The 16,587-nt window shown below is 42.1% G+C and overlaps 1 protein-coding gene across 1 annotated transcript in view; it reads left to right on the forward strand.

The window, feature by feature from the left end:
- The window catches only part of SEL1L3 (SEL1L family member 3), a 62,376-nt gene that overhangs the window by 42,460 nt on the left and 3,329 nt on the right, over window positions 1-16,587 (forward strand). The window contains exons 18-23 of the mRNA XM_048848685.2: window positions 3,822-3,912; window positions 4,018-4,102; window positions 6,162-6,271; window positions 7,566-7,693; window positions 15,504-15,606; window positions 15,701-15,773. Coding sequence (XP_048704642.1) covers window positions 3,822-3,912; window positions 4,018-4,102; window positions 6,162-6,271; window positions 7,566-7,693; window positions 15,504-15,606; window positions 15,701-15,773 — 590 coding nt within the window. The remainder of the gene's footprint in view (window positions 1-3,821; window positions 3,913-4,017; window positions 4,103-6,161; window positions 6,272-7,565; window positions 7,694-15,503; window positions 15,607-15,700; window positions 15,774-16,587) is intronic.

Raw genomic sequence — 16,587 nt, forward strand, 5'->3', positions numbered from 1 at the left:
CCCACGTGTTTCCCTAATGGTTTCCAGGTGGATTTTATGGCACTTCCAGTGGCATTTAACCTTAACATTCTCTCCTTCTCCCCAAACAATATTTTGCTTTCTTTTAATTTTGCTTTCTTTCTGTTGTATAATTTTGTGATTTCATATTAGATACTTTTTTAATCAGTCCCTGTGTATTTGTCTGGCACATTCTTTCCAAAATATTCATGTAGCTGTAATGAGCTTGTATTTTGGGAGGTCATTCTGAGGTTTATGAAAGTAAATAACTGAGAAACAACGTTTATGCTGCATCGGCACAATGACAGCAAAATGGTTGCTTTTGCCCTGACGCCTTTCTAGGGCTTTGTGAGAGTAATCTTAGGAAAAAACAAACAGCCAAAACTGTCATATTTTATTCTCTCTTCATCGTGTGTTTTTTCAGTTAGCACTTTATTTATTTATTTTTTTTAGTTTGTCTAAAATTTCCTCTAGAGACCTAAGGCTGGAGGCAGCCAGAACTTACAGTGGGCTGCAGGGAAGACAAACACATACTGCTGAGCTGAGATGGTCCTTGTCATGCACGGCACTGTAGACCTTGGTATCTCTAATCCTAGGCACATTGTTTTACACATTATTCTGTCCCAGGCATTGGTAGCACAAGCTGCCACTAACAGCAAAGCTTCTTCCAAAACATAGAAACACATGCTATTACCTTAGCTGTGTTCTTCATTATGAAGAGCTTTGGTTATGTTCCCCCCCAAATTAAATAGGTTACAATGTCCAACAAGCCAGCCAACGGAGTCTCCATGCAGCCCACTTTTGTGGTCCACTTTTGCATGCGTGCTCATTTGCAGACATAAGCATCTTAGTTTCTGCATGCAGGCACCAGAGCATAAGGCGTGTCATACTGGATGAGGCCAGTGGCTATCTAGTATCCTGCCCCTAGCAGTGGTTAGTCCTAGAAGAAGGTTTATATCCTAAAATATGAGGGTTTATATTCCTAATGCATGTTCATGCAAATCAGACAACTTGACCTCTGTGTTCTGCAAATTGGAAGCACTCTTCCGTTTAGTTTTATGTGGCACTTTATCATGTGCAAACCTTTAATCATCTCTAATCGTTTATTTTAAATAATGCCCTATTTTAGTCCCATTATTTTACAGGGTGCTAGAAAAGATGCCTGTGTGAAATAGGCCCTGTTGACCCAATTCTGTCCTCAATTACCCTAGGCCATTCCCACTGAAATCAATTGGAGTTCTGTGCAGATAACTGAGGATGGGAAACTATAATTGCAGTCCCTCAAAAGCTAGGAGTTGTAAGCTGGTTTCTGCAGGTGGGCCACCTGGCTCTTGATTTCCTACCACTATACATTTAGATTTGAGACAGCACAGAATATTTAGACAGTCATTTGCAAAGACTGGTGTTAGTTATGGAAGTTTTGCGTTGTTCGATGTGTTAATCGTTCTGATCTTTAGCTCATATGAAAAACCTCTGGTTTTGAATTTGTCTCCATATATCTCACACAGAGGTGGAAATTTCAATTTGTTGGAGAATTTAGTGTTGACATTGCTGCAGAGGTCAGGGAGTTTGCTACAGTTTGCTGCTAGACACATTGGGTCCCAATCTTAAAGTACTGTTTTGCTGACCAAAATGTTTTGCATATACTAGAGGTCCCTAACTGATCCGGTGGCCACTGGTAATCCTCAAAATACTTGCGGGTCATGCACGGAGAGCTGACTAGTCATTTGGTGCTGACTCTTCTTGTCCCAGCTGTTTCTACAGGGCTTTAGACTCTTCACTGAAAAAGGATACTTTAGGAATCTGCCCCATGCAAATAAGCAGGAAAACAGGAGCAAAGCCTGCTTATTTGCATGGGGCAGCTGGTATACAGTGCTGCCAACTCTCACTTTTTCCTCTGTGCCTCAGTTTCGCCATCTGTAAAATGGGAATAATGATACTGACCTCCTTTGTAAAGCACTTTTGAGACCTGCTGATGAAAAACATTAATTATTATTATTTTATTATTTTGGATCTCTTTGCTTAAGCCTCTGAAGTCATGCAATTATATGAGAAACTTTGTTTTCTTTTAAAAGACCACAAACCTGTTTCTAGCCTTAATGTTTGCAGAGAACAGCTTGAAAATGTGACTCCTAGAGGCTCTAAAACCAGAAAGCAAACAAAAATCACCCTCATTTTTAAAAGCCAGTCGTGATTTTTTGGGTGGGGCTTGGCCTTCATGAGTGAAGGAGAAGAGGAAACAGGAGCTGCCATCAGGATCAGAGTCCCCAGTAGACTGCCAGTTACTGAAAATGTGATGTTGACTTTTATTAGTTGTATTGCAATAGTGCCTGGAAGCCACAGCCAGGACTGAGGTGCCATTGTGATAGATGCTGTTCATGTCACATTTTCTGCGGAAAAGGACCTAGGGGTGACAGTGGACGAGAAGCTGGATATGAGTCAGCAGTGTGCCCTTGTTGCCAAGAAGGCCAATGGCATTTTGGGATGTATAAGTAGGGGCATAGCGAGCAGATCGAGGGAAGTGATCGTTCCCCTCTATTCGACATTGGTGAGGCCTCATCTGGAGTACTGTGTCCAGTTTTGGTCCCCACACTTCAAGAAGGATGTGGATAAATTGGAGAGAGTCCAGCGAAGGGCAACAAAAATGATTAGGGGTCTGGAACACATGAGTTATGAGGAGAGGCTGAGGGAGCTGGGATTGTTTAGCCTGCAGAAGAGAAGAATGAGGGGGGATTTGATAGCTGCTTTCAACTACCTGAAAGGGGGTTCCAAAGAGGATGGCTCTAGACTGTTCTCAATGGTAGCAGATGACAGAACGAGGAGTAATGGTCTCAAGCTGCAGTGGGGGAGGTTTAGATTGGATATTAGGAAAAACTTTTTCACTAAGAGGGTGGTGAAACACTGGAATGCGTTACCTAGGGAGGTGGTAGAATCTCCTTCCTTAGAGGTTTTTAAGGTCAGGCTTGACAAAGCCCTGGCTGGGATGATTTAACTGGGAATTGGTCCTGCTTCGAGCAGGGGGTTGGACTAGATGACCTTCTGGGGTCCCTTCCAACCCTTATATTCTATGATTCTATGTGTACATGCACACACAAACACCACTGTTCCAAAGAGTTTACAAGCTAGATAGACAAAGTGTAGGAAAAAGAGATGGAGCATACAAGCAGAAGTGAAATTTGGGAAATGTAATGTTAGGTCCATGTTGTGATGATGGTGATGTATATGTGTGTGGTGTGTTTTTGTTTGTGGTACCTTAGAGACTAACCAATTTATTTGAGCATAAGCTTTCGTGAGCTACAGCTCACTTCATCGGATGCATCCGATGCATCCGATGAAGTGAACTGTAGCTCACGAAAGCTTATGCTCAAATAAATTGGTTAGTCTCTAAGGTGCCACAAGTACTCCTTTTCTTTTTGCGAATACAGACTAACACGGCTGTTACTCTGAAACGTGTTTTTGTTTGTTTGTTTCAGGGTTATATCTTGAAACAGGCCACTCCATCTCACTTAAGTGTCATAATCCAGCCTTACACACCAAACATTCTTTCAGGTGCACTTTAAAAGAGTAGAACCTTACATGGAGCTGATTCTGCCTCAAAGCAGAAGAGAAGATGCTGAAACCACCCAAAACCAAATTCTTTTCTGTTATACCAAATGTGGCCAGTAGATGTAGCCCTTGCATGGAATAGCCATTCATGTCTTTCTAAACCGTGCTCACAAATTCTGCTTGCCCAATGGATGTTTCAGAATTTATTTGGTAGTTCTAACTATAGCTAAATCCTGGTGATTTCAGTTTTTTTTTTTTATTTCTGTCCTCTGTTTTAGGCATGAAGCTCTGCTGTATTATGTTTTAGCAGCAGAGGCTGGGACTGAAGTGTCACAGACAAACTTAGCACATATCTGTGAAGAGAAACCAGTAAGTACATTTATTCATAATACATGGTCCTTTAAAATCATTAGTGATACTGTAATACTAATAACTTTCCTGTGATATAAATGGATCCACTCTTTTTCTTTCCAGGAACTAGCAAGAAGATACTTAGCTACTAATTGTGTTTGGCGATACTATAATTTCTCCATATCTCAAATCAATGCTCCCTCATTTGGTATGTATAGCATACTTTTTATTGGTTTCAGAGTAACAGCCGTGTTAGTCTGTATTCGCAAAAAGAAAAGGAGTACTTGTGGCACCTTAGAGACTAACCAATTTATTTGAGCATAAGCTTTCGATGAAGTGAACTGTAGCTCACGAAAGCTTATGCTCAAATAAATTGGTTAGTCTCTAAGGTGCCACAAGTACTCCTATACTTTTTATTAATTCAGATCTTAATAGGATTTCAGTTTTCATTGTTGGTTACAATGAAAATGTAAAAGTGTGTATACAGTGTGAAGTTTTTATGCTAATGAGCAAATTAAGGAAAGAAAGGGGATGGATTATGGGGGAGGGGTCTCGCTTTTTGCACATGACACAAACTGAGTGTGGAGGAGTGGGGACTGCAAAATGGCTGTAAGCTACCTTTGCCCTTCCTTGGTTTTTGGACCACCGGACCCAGGATTGGTCCCCCAGAAATATGCAGAGAAGCCTTTTCAGAAAGGAAACTTTAAATTAGAAACTCCTGCCATTCACACCTTTTTCTTTTATAACTGCAGTGTTTCAACAGGAATTTCAGTAGTAGAAATGTATATCTCTTGGCAGGCTTACCTATATCTTAATGCAGTTTGTCAGAGAATTTCCTACTTTTTTTAAGATAGTGAATAACATTTTCAAAAGCACCTGAGTGACTTAAGTCTTATTTTCAGAAGTGACTAAGTCACTGATTTGCGTGCTGGAAAAAATGCCCTTAAATGAAAGTGCTTTACAGTGAGACACTTAAAGAGCTTAGTCTGTTTAGCTTATCAAAAAGAAGATCAAGACTTAATTATGGTGTGTAAGTATTTTCACAGGGAGAATATGTGGGTACTAAAGGGCTTTTTAATCTAGCCCAGAAAGGCATAACAAGAACCAATGGCTGGAAGTTAAAAGTCAGACAAATTCAAATTAGAAATAAGGAACACATTTGTAATAGTGAGGGTGACTGACCATTGGAACAAACTACCTAGGAGGGTGGTGGATTCTTCATCTCTTGAGGTCTTTAAATCAAGACTGGATGCCTTTCTGGAAATTATGCTTTAGTCAAACACAAGTTATTGGGCCTAATACAGGGTAGCTGGGAGAAATTCTATGGCCTGTGTTATGCAGGAGTTCAGAATAGATGAGCTATTGGTTGCTTCTGGCCTTACAATCAATCTATCTGTGACTTTCAGTGACGCTTAGTCTCCTAGGTCAATTAGATACTTTAGAAAATTTTACCCTGTATTTAAAAACACTGATACAATTGTAGATTTCATTCTGTAACAATGTTTTGTTGTTGTTATTATAAGTGTAGTATAAAAATAATGCAAGCTATTCAATGAAACAGAAAAACAATAACGTATTTGAATCCAGTACCACACTGGTGGTGCCTGTACCCAACTCAGTCCAGAGTGATTCACCCATTGGAACTTACAAACACCACAGGGTTTTCTAATGGAGCTTGTAACATCTTGTGATTTGGCTCCCAGAACTTACAGACTTCATGAGCACAGTCTTATGCCAGAGAAGCATCTAAAGTTCATCAGATTTCTGAAATTAATTGCAAAACATCCCTTGACTTAAATGGAGTCAGGATTTCACAGCTGGTCTCTTTAGGAAGCCGAATGAATAAAACAATTTGAAGGTCTAGGGTTTCTAGGTCTGGGGTTTTTGGAGGTTATTGTTAGTTTTGTGGTAGAGATTACGCTGCACAGTCTTCTTAGAAATTTTTTCAAGAGCAGGAAAACCATTTATTAATTAAACTTGTCTCTTCAAAACGCCGTGCCTGATTAACCTGAAATGTCCTCCTAAGACTATTCCCTGACAGAAGAAGAACCATGAGAAATTTCATTCCAAATGTGTTTTTTTCAGAGGTTAGAGACCCTATTGGCTTGGCATAGAAAGAAGGTCACAATCTTAAGCAGAGAGAGACTATGATTATCCATAATACAATGCTCTGAATGGAAAATTCAGTAAATTCTTCAAATATATTAATAGTTCAATTCTTTCTATACAAATATTTTGTAGTGCCCTGTTACTGTTACCTTCCACAGCTTACTTGAAGATGGGAGACTTCTATTACTATGGTTACCAGAACCACTCTAAAGACCTTGAGCTGTCAGCGCAGATGTATTCACAAGCTGCATTAGAGGGAGATTCACAGGTATCTTCACTGTTATAAAAATATCTTCTTGAAATAACATTTCTAGGAACAAACCATGATACACACATGCAGCAAACACACCTACTGGTATAAATGTATCATTTATTTTGAAGTATGATCTGTGTCACGAGTTTGCTCTTTCACACTAAGATGAACTAGAATTAGCCTGTGGGATGTTTTTAGGGCTAAAGGTGAAGAGCCTAGTTCATCGTTACTCTTTTCGGTGCTACTGTAATACAAATTAATAATAATGATGCACTTCCCTTAAAGCCAAGAGCTACTCCTGGGATGAACTTGGCCCAGTATGTTCCCATGAACAAAAAACTTCAGCATATATGCTCTCATAATGCCAAGTTATTCCAAGACATTGTACCAAAAACATGAGTAATTTAACACTGGGCAGCATTTTGTTCTCAGATCTTCATAGCAGATATTCTTCCGTATTCTGCTCTCCTAGGCATATGGAACTCTCATTGACACCAGAAAAATTCTTGCACGTGATTTGAGCAGTTACCAGAGTTGGGACCCACCCCAAGGATCTTGAAACAAAAAGCTGCCAGTGTCTGCAACAGCAGCTAAAATGGAAAGCAAAGAGAAACAAGTGTCTTCAGTTTTAAATGGGAAAGACACATCAAAGCTCCATCCTGCAACTGTATTCACACAGACAGACCCTTGTACCTCTGAAGTGTCCCACTGAAGTCAGAGGTCTGTCCAAGCAGATGCTGTTGCAGGATCAGAGCCCAAGCCATTTCCAGCTAAATTCTCCTTGCAGATACACGATTGCAACATCCATTGAAGTCAGTAGGGTTACATGGGAGGGGACTAATTGGGAATAGAACATGGTCCATTTCTGCTTTCAGGCTTTGTATAAAATATGTCGGCATGATGCGCTCTTCAATTGTTGCTGTAGTTAGACAGGATCTAGGGATGAAAAGCTTAGATCCTTAGTGAGCTAGTTTGAGAAAATGGAGCTCATCATTACACTAAGATGAATTAGAATTAGCCTGGGGAATGTTTTCTTGTTTATGATGTTCTTGTAAACGTATCGTTCACATGAGCATATCTTGGAGAAATAAGGTGCTCACATTTATTCAGTGAAGATCACAGAACCATATGATATTAAAGTGAAAAAGGTAAAAAAAAAGTAATTGTAATTATTGACATGCTGATCAGTAGCCCAATCCATCTCCCACTGAAGTCAGTGATAAAACTTTCATTGAGCTCAGTGGTGCAGGATCAGGCCTTAGTTTCATGTATCTTCTTCTATATAATTGTATATTTTATGTATTTTTAGGGATTCTTTAATTTGGCCCTTCTCATGGAAGAGGGTAATTCCATTCCTCCCTACATTTTAGATCACTTAGAGATCAACAGGACTCTCCATTCTAGTAATATTTCCATCCTTGAGGAACTTTATCAAAGGTGAGTTTATATATTCATCTTTCAATACCAAGAGCTAGAATTCTTATCTTTACTCACATTATTACTTGTTGCAAAAGTCACTGGGACTAGTTGAGTACTCTGATCCCACAATGTAGCCTTAAATTTTACTGCCAAACTAGGTTCTAGCAATTTGTACCTGTTCCATTTGTAAAATGCCTAACATAGCCTTTTAAATACAAATATGAGAAATAATATAGAGTACTGAATTAGGAACAGCTTCTATCTATTTATCTGCTTGCTTTGCTACGACATGCTGACATTTATCTGCTTTCACTTTGGAAATTCTGGTTTTTCTTCAAGTGACCTTTGCATGTTCCCACTCACACGATGTGCTAGTGCAGGGGTGGGCAAACTTTTTGGCCCGAGGGCCACATCAGGGTGGGGAAATTGCTTGCTGGGCCATGAATGTAGGGCTGGGGCAGGGGTGCAGGAGGGGGTGCACAGTGCAGGAGGGGGCTCAGGGTAGTGGTGCCAGGAGGGGTGTGGAGTGCAGGAGGGGGCTCAGGGCAGGGGGTTAGGGTGCAGGTGGGGTGCAAGGTGCAGCAGGGGGCTCAGGGCAGGGGATTGGGTGAAGGGTGCAGGAGAGGTTTGGGGTGCAGGCTCCGGCCTGGCGCCACTTACCTGGAGCGGCTCTGGGGTGGCAATGGCATGCACCAGGGGCAGGCAGACTCCCTGCCTGCCTGCCTGCCCTGGGCCCAGCCCCAGCTCTGCGCCACTCTGGGAAGCAGCCAGCACCATGTCCCTGTGGCCTCTGCGGGAGGGGGCACAGAGGACTCCGCGCGCCTGTGGGTACCTCCCCCGAAGCTCCCATTGGCTGCGGTTCACCGTTCCTGGCCAATGGGAGCTTCGGGGGAGGTACCCACAGGCAACAGCAGCGCGCCAAGCCCTCTGTTCCCCCCTCCCCCAAGGGCTGCAGGGACATGGTTCCGGCCGCTTCCCGGAGCGGCACGGGGCCCACGCCGGCACAGGGGTGGCAAATCCGCAGGCCATATCCAAAGCCCTGAGAGCCGGATCTGGCCCACGGGCCATAGTTTGCCCACCCCTGCACTAGTGTGTGCAGCTCAGACAGTGGAATCTTCTCGTAGCAGTGCCAGTTAGAGTGCACACACGCCCCTCCTGCTCCTCCCCTCTGCGTTCCTGAACATTCTGAGGGCAGGGCTATTAAAAGGGGGCATGGTGCTCCCTCAGTTCTTTTCAGCTGCAGCAGCAGACAGATGTGAACTTCTCCCGGATCTGTCTCTCTAAAAGAACTCAGTGCCTTAGCTTAGTGTAGTGTCAGTGTTAGTGGTTAGATTTTTATTCTTAGGATAGTTAGTTAAGCCTTCAGTTCTGACTATCAGTGCTATGGCGGATCCAAAAGCTAAGAGACCTAGCTTCAAAAGATGCATGTCTTGTCCAGCTGTCTTCCCGGTGTCTGATGCACATACCAGATACACAGCATGCCTCAGAGAAGGCACTCTCTTTCAAGGTGCTCCATCTGCAGAACATTTACCCAAGAACTTACAAGGAGCGCTAGAACAGGCTGCAAGCCTTATTGCTGCAAGATGCTCTGGCTGCAAAACCTCCCAAATCCAGCTCATCTAAAGAGTCCGTATCTAAGTTGAAAAGGCCAGTGTCAGCTCCTGACCCATTGGGGACTAAGAAGATGAAGAGCACTATTCAAAAGTTTCCAGTATCTGCCCAGAATCAGGATCCAAGACCTCAGTGCAGTAAGTTCGCAGATGATTGGATCTGACCTCAACACGCTCAGACTTCATCGGTGCTGGTCTCGGAAACTGTGTGAGACAAGAAGGCTCCCATTAGTAGGGCCAAACCACAATCAGGACATTTCTTGTATCCATCAGATCCAGACCAGAGAACATTGGATCCTAAATCAAAGTCTAAGATAGATTCTAGCTCAGGATAAATCCCTGCTTAAGAGCCATCCACCACTCCTGAAGTTCACATCGGACCTGAAGATCATTCCAGAGCCCACAGTTGTTTCTACATCACCCATCCAAACTGCCCCAGTCTCTACAGTGATATCACAAGAGCACCATAAAATGCAATGTCAGATCTGTTGGCAGATCTACAAAGGACAAAAATGATTTCTTCCCCTAAGGGAGATAATAGGAAAGCTCCCACTAGTTATCCTCCTCAGATCTCCCAGAAAGAGAAAAGGAAGACATTGGATAAGTTTTCACAGACAATAAGACACTTCCCTTTCTTCCCCAACACACCCTGTGGCTTTACCAATAAATTTGTTTCCCCTTCTCAGTTTTACACATGCCAGGTCCTGTAGTTTCTCCAATAATCTGTGTCTGATCCAATTGGATCTGAGGTTGTATCCACAGTCTGAGTAGGGATTGTCTCACATTAGGCATACCAACATACCACCCAGTTTCCATGCTTATGAGAAAGAACACACTTCTAGGTTTGGTTAGTCGCTAAGGTGCCACAAGTACTCCTTTTCTTTTTGCGAATACAGACTAACACGACTGTTACTCTGACTTCTAGGTTTGGTGTCTAGAAAACAACAAGTCCTCCTAGATATGACCTGAAGCCTGAGTTTAGTTAGTGGCATGATTGGCAGATACCACTGTGGGCTAGGTGACCCCACTGGCCTTCACATAGACAGTATAGGAATATTCTGAATTCTTGTCAGAACCCCTCACCCACGAGGGGTCAGAAAATGGCTCACTCCTCATCTCCGAGATTCCCAGATCAGTTGACTTCTCCTGCTTTCAAGGTTCATTCTCCTACCATAATTTCTGATACTCTTTCAGAAGAAAAAGAGGAGCCTACAGCTCAGGTGGACTGTCAAGAATTGGAGCCAGAACTTGATGATGAATCTTTCCTGGATGAAAATATTGGAGTTGCTTCAGTTTCCTCTCCTTCTGATGATGCTTTACAGTTCCACAAACTTGTGGACAGAATGGCAATGGCACTGCAGTTCCATCAGTCACACTGGAAGAAACCTCCATCCTGTTTTAAAATAAGATTATCTTTCCAATATTAGATAAACTATTGCAGCCTGGGAAGACAGTTGGTCTACTCCGTCACTTTATTAGGCTATATTGAAAAAAGCTCACAAATTCTATCTATTGGTATAGAAGTTTCCATTCTTTCAGGCACACCATACCCCTAAGTCTCTAGTGGTGGCGGGGGTGGAACAAAGATCCAGAAGAGGGCAATCACATTCCACACCTTCTGACAGGGTGTATAAGAAGATGGATGCAGCTGGTAGACAGTTATTTTTATCTGCATAGCTCAGAATTAGAGTAGCAAGTTACCAGGCAGTGATGTTGAATTATCAATATCAGTTACGGGAAAAAGATGTTCATGTTTGCCAAAGCACTTCCCAAAGAGCTAAGGAATCTGGCCAACACCTTGAAAACACAGGGGCAGGCAATGGCTAAATATGGTTAGAGCTTCTTTTCATGCTGTAGTTTTAGCAGTGAGAGTGATTGCTTCAGCTATCACACTATACAGACATGCTTGGCTCAGATCTTCTTTCTCCAACCTGAAACCAAATCAAAGGTAGAAGATCTTCTCTTCAGAGGTCTTGTGGTTATTTAGTAATAAGGCCAAGGAGATACTGGAGAAGATGAAGGTCATGAGGTCTACTGCAAGACCTTTAGGTGTCTACCTAGCTCAGAGGAGAAGGAGTTTGAGACCTGTCTTCAGGTATCATGGAAAATTCTATCCCCCTTCCTCATCATCTTATTATTCAGAAATATGTCATTTTCAGCGTCAGAAGCCTTCTTCTACACAGCCATAAAAGAGAAAGCCTTTTAAGCCCCAAATGAAGGGAAAACAACCATCAGTTGCAACATCAAATTCAAACATCAGACCTCAAGTTTGACATGATGATCAGAAGCTTCAGACCAACCTGTAACCTCTTTCCAATCCCTGCCATCTTTCCAGACTTTTCTATTATGTCAGTGCTCGCAATGACATCACATCCAAAATGAATTCTGGAGCTATTACTGAGTGATTATGCCATCGACTCGATTCCTTTCCTCCACCTGGCTGGTGTGCCACTTCTATCCCTATTCAGGGACCCTCTCAAAAGAGAGTGTGTGAAGATCAGAGTTCCATTCCTTGTCGGAATCAACAGCCACAGAGGAGGTGCCAAGGGAATTCAAAGGACAAGGTTCCTACTCCAGATATTTTCTGATACCAAAAGACAGACTGAGGGCTTTGTGCAATGTTAGATCTATGGAAGGCCTGTCTCCTTTATAAAAAAATCCATTTCCCCATGTTGACACAAGCATCCATCATAGCCTTCCTGACCACCTTAGACTGGTTTACAGCTCTCAGTCTGAAAGATGTGTACTTCCATATCTACATCAGATCCAGGCATCAAAAATATCTTCATTTCCTGGTTAGACAAGACCAGTCCCAGTACTAAATCTTACCCATCTACTGTCTCATGGCTATTTACAAAGTACCTTTCCATGGTTGCAAACTTTACACAAGCTCCCTCTTCAAGAGGTTAGGACTTGTGATAAGCAAGAAAAAAAAATCTCTTTTGCTACCTACACAAAGGATTCCTTTTATAGGAGCAGGTCTCAGTTCCCTGGAGGGCAGAGCCTTTCTATTAGAAGAAAGATACCTGAAGCATCAATCCACTACAGAGTGCTTCATCAAGATCCCACTTAGAGTCATGTTCTTTCTAGGCTTCATGGGTTTAGCCACTTATGTCACAAATTATGCTCAGTTCAGGATGAAAAGTCTTCAGTTTTCACTGATGTTAAGTTACGGACTAAGCACAGATGGCACGTGCATATAGTTGACTATTCCAAGTAAGATACTGCTATCCTTGACATGGTGGACTCAACGTTACAATGTTCTGAGAGGGGTAGCTTTCAACTCTCCAGCTCCATCTGAAATAGTCACCTCAGATGCCTCCAACAGGGATGGGAAGTACATTTCAGCAAATTGACAGGTCAAGGTCATTGGAGTTCTCAGAAAAAGACACTGCATATAAATAACCTGGAAATGAGAGCAATCCATTGGGCTCTCAAATTATGTCTCCCTCACAGCCAGAACAGGTAATGCAATTGTCACAGACAACACAATGACTAGATTATATCAACAAACAGGGAGGGTCTCACGCTTCCCAATTGTGCAAAGAAGCAGTTGCATTATGGGATTGACATATCCAGCACAACATTTATCCCATAGCTCTACACCTAGCAGGCAAGGACAACAGCCTGGTAGATCTGCTGAACAGAGATGTAACAGAACTTCATGAATTGTCGTTAAAGAAATCTATAGATGAGATCCACACCTTGCAGGGTTGCAAACCTGTCTTTGCACATAATACAGTTAGAAAAATTATGAAGGGACTTGCTGTGATGCTTCCTGGGGGGTCCCAGGGTTGTGAGGCACCTCACCACCACCTGCCTTTAGTGTGAGGAAGCCTTGTCTGTGCCTGTCAAGGGTCAGACCCCTGGATTGTCCTGTCCCTGGACACTCACAGAATTCACAGATCTGCTATTCCCAAAGGAACAGTACCCCTCAGTTTACCAGTTACATCTCAGGATCACTGCTCACCTCAATTTATAGCACTTAGATATGGTTATACTGAAATCAGGTAAAAGTTTATTTAACAAATAATAGAACTTCAAGAAGAAGCAAGTAGACTTAATGGAAATAAATATTTACATATAAAATAAAGTAGTAACATTCTTTCTGTAGCCTAAATTTAACTAACAAGACAATCTCCTGCCTCATAAATGTTAGCCCACTCCAAGACTCACCCCCAGGCTTAAACAGCCAGATTGGCTGTGATCCTCCATTCATAAAACAAACACACTGGCAGCTTGTCCCCTAGGTTAAGGTGTACCTGTGCAACCTCAAAATAATTCGAACCATCCATTTTCTTCACTGCAGACAGTATATCCCCTGCTGGTTGTTTTTCCTGCAGAAAAACTCCTCTGTAGACTTTGCAGTCTCTTGATTAGCATTTTACTCAGTCTGTAAATAGACATCCATTGTGAAGTATCCAATACTCAATTTACGTACAGACAGACATCTAGAGCATCTCCCACCTGAAAAAACTTGTTTTATCACCTCTTGGTGACCAACCCCAATTCACAAACCTTAAGAGCATTATCTTCAGTGTATATATACATAACTCATTACATATTATGCATCCATACATTTCGCAATGGATATGATGATCCGTGTGACACAGGCTTTCAGTAGAGACCTTATATGAGACCCTTTGATGAACGATCATGTAGAGACCAGATCCAGGGGGTCCATGTAGCCCTATGCTCCACTGTGCCCTCTGCCAGTGGGAACCCAGAGGTCCCTGGGTCACCCTTGCCAATATATATCCACAAATAAAAGATCCAATACCATCATGAGATCTCAATTTACTCCTGAAACAGCTAATGACACTTCCCTTTGAGCTTATGGAAGACTGCTGTCTGTACCATCTATCTATAAAAACTGCTTTCATAGTAGCCACAGCCTCAGCTAGGTGAATGAGTGAACTACCACCACATGGCTCATCAGGTATCTTCCACAAGGATAAGGTGGCCTGTGCCCTAATCCTAGATTCCTTCCCAAGGTGGTACCTGACTTTCATGTCAATCAGATTTTTTCCCCCGAGGGTTCACACTCTCATAGAGGAGTCAAAGCTGCATATGTTAGATGCTAAAAGAGCTCTGGCTTACTGTATTAATAGAATGAAGGAATTTCAGAAATCCTCCAGTCTCTTTATTTCATATGCAGACAACCATAAAAGACACACACTCTCTTCAGACTTTATCTAGTGGGGTTAGATCGAGCATAGGGGAAATCTATAACTAGTATTCATTCCACCCCTTCTTGGGGTTAGGTCATACTATCAGAGCAATTGCTACTTCCATCGCTTGCCTTAGACACGTCCCAGTTGCAGAGCTCTGTAGGGCTGCTACTTGGAGCTCCACACATACTTTTTACAAAACTTCTCCCTAGACCTAGCATCTGGATTGGGTCTACTGTTTGATGGAGTAGTTTGGTGGAGCAGTACTATAATCCCTATTCGATTGGGACTCTGAGTCCCACCTTCCATTATGGGGTACTGCTCGCCAAACTATCCTGTGAGTGGGACTGCGGAGCAAACACGTGAAGAAGAAATGGAGGTTACTTACGTGTAACTGGAGGTTTTGCGGGGATGGACTCTGCATATTCACCCACATTCCTGGGAATCCTAATAGAATTTTGACTTGAGAAGGCAAGGTTGGAAAGAACTGAGGCAGCAGGGAGGCAGCCTCACCCTCTTTTATAGCCTCACCTTCAGAACTTGCAGGAACGCAGAAGAGAAAGGTAAGGAGGGGACACTTAGGGGCACTGCTACAAGAAGGTTTCACCGCCTCAGCTGCATCCGCTGGTGCGTCGCGTGAGTAGGACTACGCAGATTCCATCTCTAAGAACTCCAGTTACGGATACGTAACCATTATATCTGTTCCATTTACTTACAGAGAGCTGGTTTCCTTGATACCACATAAAGCAATTCCCATTCTACCCTGTAAGTGAAGTACAGTATGTACTGAAAGTTCACTCAGTAATTTGTAACATTGTAGAATCACCTTATAGATAAATGAGGAAGGATGACCTAGTGGTGAATGCATAGAGCTGTGAGTCAGTGATGAGAGCTCTATTCCCAGTTTTGCTATCGAGTAGCTGTGCAACTTTGGATAAGTCACTTAGGGCCCAATGCTACCATTCTTACTTCTTGTAGTCCCACTGCTATAGAAGTACCAAACAGTAATATTAAAGATTCAACACCATTTTTTATTTTTGTTTATAGGTGCTGGATTCATAGCAATCAAGAATTAATTAATCCATGCTCATTAGCTTTGCTTTATTTTTACTTAAGAGTTTTCTGGAATAACATTTTGCATTCTACTCTGGTATGTATTATTCCATTGTCACATTCATCAGTACAGTTACAGCCAGCGCCCTACCTTTGTATTGATCTAACACACATTTCTAAACTTATTGCAGATCTACTTCATGGGAACCTTTCTTGTGTCAATACTGGTTGCATTTGCAATGCAATATTTTCAGTCTCTGTCTGGTAAGTATTTGCCATGGTCAGGCTGAAATAATCTAGAAAAAAAATAATTCTATACATAAAACAGGGAACTTTAAAGATAGAACAGACTTCAAGATTTGGTGCCAGCATGCAGTTCATATATAATTTAAAGCAAGTAATGTCCTACAAATTCAGTCTCTTAATTGCAGGAGTAGATCTGACTCACACAAGTAGTCCTACTGCCTTCAGAGCATCAGCATGAGTAAGGGTGTGCAGACTCAGGCCTTAAGCGCAGAACAATAATTTTGCACCAGATCAGTAATTTGGAACTGTGTATTGATATTTGCCATCCTCCCCCCACCCCCCGGAACAATTTCACCATTCTTTCACCAATTTTAACCAAACGCAATTTGATTAGAGGATCTGAAAATCATTCTTATTATGTTGTATAGCATTGTAGCGCTCTGTTTTATTTCAGCATCCTAAGTAAGATACTGTTTTTACTTTTTCATCCTCCAAAAAGCTATTAATGGATGTATAAGTGAATTAAGGGCTTTTGTTACTAAGGCCTTGGCTGTTTTTAACATAATTATTGTAGCTTGAAAACTGCAGCTTCCTTCTATTTGAAATGATAGTCACAGAAATGGGAAAAGATCTAGTAATTAGAGCGCCCATCTCTCTGCCAGTGCAGGACTACCCCCTACTATACTTTTTCTAGTGTGTTTTTTTCCCAGCAAGATTTCACATGCTCCAATTGATCTGTCTTCTATCACTTCCCTTGGGAGAGTATTCCACAATACACCTCACTATTAAGCTGTTTTCCCTGATATCCAGCCTAAACTTTCGTTTTAGGAAT

This window comes from Caretta caretta, chromosome 4 (assembly GCF_965140235.1).
Source record: "Caretta caretta isolate rCarCar2 chromosome 4, rCarCar1.hap1, whole genome shotgun sequence".
Taxonomy (NCBI): Eukaryota; Metazoa; Chordata; order Testudines; family Cheloniidae; genus Caretta; species Caretta caretta.